The 2,812-nt window shown below is 39.4% G+C and overlaps 1 protein-coding gene across 1 annotated transcript; it reads left to right on the top strand.

Annotated features, from left to right (window-relative positions):
- Window positions 1-1,063: 1,063 nt before the first annotated feature.
- LOC118564888 (nuclear factor 7, brain-like) lies at window positions 1,064-2,601 on the top strand. Its single transcript, XM_036144221.1, has one exon. The coding sequence runs from the start codon at window positions 1,172-1,174 to the stop codon at window positions 2,597-2,599; it is 1,428 nt and encodes a 475-aa protein (XP_036000114.1). The 5' UTR covers window positions 1,064-1,171; the 3' UTR covers window positions 2,600-2,601.
- Window positions 2,602-2,812: the final 211 nt, after the last annotated feature.

The following is a 2,812-nucleotide window of genomic DNA, read 5'->3' as shown; positions in this document are numbered from 1 at the left end:
AAATAAGGTGGGAACAATCCAATGATAACTTTATAGATGCAAATGTACCAATGCATGAGTTTAAAGATTAATAATGATGCCAGTTGATCTGATGATATAAAGTACAGCGATGAGTGAGAGATTTACAGCCTGTTGTGAACCGTAATGCTCCATGATAGACAGCATCCAACATCTGCAGAGAGGTGGCAGATGCATTCATAGAAACAACACAGTAATCTAACAGAGGCAGGAAGGTCATTAAGACAAGATGCTTCCTGCACTGAGAGAAAACTAAGATTTATTTCTGAAATAACCTCTATTTTGATCATTAGCTTCTTTTTATGTTCAATATGTGACTGAAATTAAAGAAAATTAAAGTTATGATTGAAGTAAATACAGACAAAAATCGTCCTGTGCTTTATTTTAGTTCCTGTTTCTCCATAAATTCTCTTCATCTTTAAATTTAGTATAAAAAAATTTAGTAACTTGTTTGTGATAGATTTCTATCATAAATCATTTAGTGCACCACATGTTCTTCAATATTCTGAGGAAGGATCAATTAATAACTTGAACACAAAAAGACCAAAATTTGTTGGACCAATATGAACAATGTTATGTAACATACTTTAAAATAATGCAGTGGTGTGGATATTTTTGGCTTTTGATACTATATTCCAGTCAAAACCAAGCAGGTAAAAAAATTAATTTTAAGGAAAAAAATAATTAACTACAGGAAACGACCTAAATAAAATCCTGCCTTTAAAGATGATTTCCACAAATGTATTTCTTTAATTTGTAATGTGCTATAATAAGGTAGGTTACAATAGTGAGAAAGGCAAGTCAATTCGTAAATCACATTTCTGTAACCAGACTATTTAAGTAAACATTGAAGTCAGTTTTCAACTCTGTTAAAAAAAGAAAATATTTCAACTGTTTTATTTCAGCTGTGAAAGAAGTTCCGACAGCACCTCCTGCTGGAGATAAACTGATACAGCAGATTGTTTGATTTAACACGTGACGTAACAAACCGGTTAGAGAAACAGAAAGTATTTTCAGACATATTGAACTGAGCTGAGACGCCATTACTGGGTGTCAGATCTCTGCTGAATGAACACGGAAATATTTGGAAGATTTTAAGAAGAAGCAGCTGAAACTTTTGGTGAGTTTGGCTGTTGAAATAATTCAATCCAGAATGGCTGAGAAAGTCGCTCTGCTGGAAAGTTACCTGAGCTGCCATGTGTGTTCAGAGACTTTCCGAGATCCTGTGTCTCTGAGCTGCAACCACAGCTTCTGTTCAAGCTGCCTGCAGAAATTCTGGGAACAAGCTGGAAACAAGAACTGTCCCATCTGTAAAAGAAGATCTTCCAAAGAGGATCCAGGAGTAAACTTCACTCTGAAGGAACTGGCTGACTCTTTTACTGGAAAACAGAAATCTGGATCATCTGAGGTAGAAAAAGGAGCAAAGCAGCTGATGGTGGTCTGCAGCAAACACCAAGAAGACCCTAAACTGTTCTGTGAAGACGAGCAGAGAGCTGTGTGTCCTGTCTGTGAGTTTTCTCTCCACCAGAGTCACAAAGTGGTTCCTATAGAACAAGCAGTCAGTGAGCTGAAGAAGCAGCTGAAATCTGACTTAAAGTCTCTGCAGGACAAGAGGAACAAACACAAACAGGTGGAGAAAACATACGAGGATGTGATTCAACACTCCAAGAAGCAGCTGTTGTCCACAGAGAGACAGATCAGAGCAGAGTTCAACAAGCTCCACCAGTTCCTGAAAGAGGAAGAGGAGTCCAGACTGGCAGCTCTGAGGGAGGAAGAGGAGCAGAAGAGGAAGACTATCAGCAGAGAGATGAAGAGGATCCAGGAGCAGATCTCCTCTCTGTCAGACAGCATCTCTGCTGTTGAAGAAGACCTGCAGAAAGACAATGTGTCGTTCCTCAGCAGTTATAAAGCCACTCAGAGCAGAGCCAGAGGTCAGAGGTCACTGTCAGATCCACAGCTGGTCTCAGGAGCTCTGATAGATGTGGCCAAACACCTGGGCAACCTGTCCTTCAGAGTCTGGGAGAAGATGAAGGAGAAGGTCCACTTCAGTCCTGTCATTCTGGACCCAAACACTGCAGAAGGAAGGCTCTACCTGTCTGATGATCTGACCAGTGTGAGACGTGGAGACACAAAGCAGCAGCTTCCTGATAATCCAGAGAGAAACGCTAAGTTCGCCAATGTTTTTGGTTCTGTGGGCTTCAGCTCAGGGAAACACAGCTGGGAGGTGGAGGTGGGAGACCATCCTAACTGGCGTACAGGTTATGTTAAAGTGTCAGTTGAGAGGAAGGGACAGAGATATGCTTCACCGAAAGATGGAATCTGGTGTTTACTTCATCGTGATGGAAAATACACTAATGGTGATGGTAAGACTCTCACAGTGAAGAAGAATCTCCAGAAGATCAGAGTCCAGCTGGACTATGACAGGGGGGAGGTGTCCTTCTATGACCCCGAAGACATGTCTCACATCTACACTTACAGAGACACTTTCACTGAGAAACTCTTCCCTTTTTTAGATGCTGGAAATGCTGCTGATGCCAAAACTTCTGATCTCAAAATCTGTCAAAGTGGGATTTCTGTTTAAAAATCAATGTTGTTTTTAAAATTCTCTAAGCATTTTTTTCCATTTCAGATCTTTTTATTTGCAGTCAGACCAACATTTGTTTTAAATTGTTAATGAACAAATTCTTTAGTGTTTTCAGGGTTTTTAAACCTTAATTTGAAATTAACAATAGGAAAACATGACAATTATTTTTGAAAACATCTTTAACATTTAATGAGTGTTTTTATTTTTGTG

The sequence above is a fragment of the Fundulus heteroclitus genome, chromosome 12 (assembly GCF_011125445.2).
Source record: "Fundulus heteroclitus isolate FHET01 chromosome 12, MU-UCD_Fhet_4.1, whole genome shotgun sequence".
In the NCBI taxonomy this organism is placed as follows: Eukaryota; Metazoa; Chordata; class Actinopteri; order Cyprinodontiformes; family Fundulidae; genus Fundulus; species Fundulus heteroclitus.
This window is presented reverse-complemented; position numbering and strand designations above follow the sequence as displayed.

Bases quoted from the DNA above. Each gene is read 5' to 3' on its own strand.
- LOC118564888 (XM_036144221.1), top strand. From the start codon at position 1,172: ATGGCTGAGAAAGTCGCTCTGCTGGAAAGTTACCTGAGCTGCCATGTG.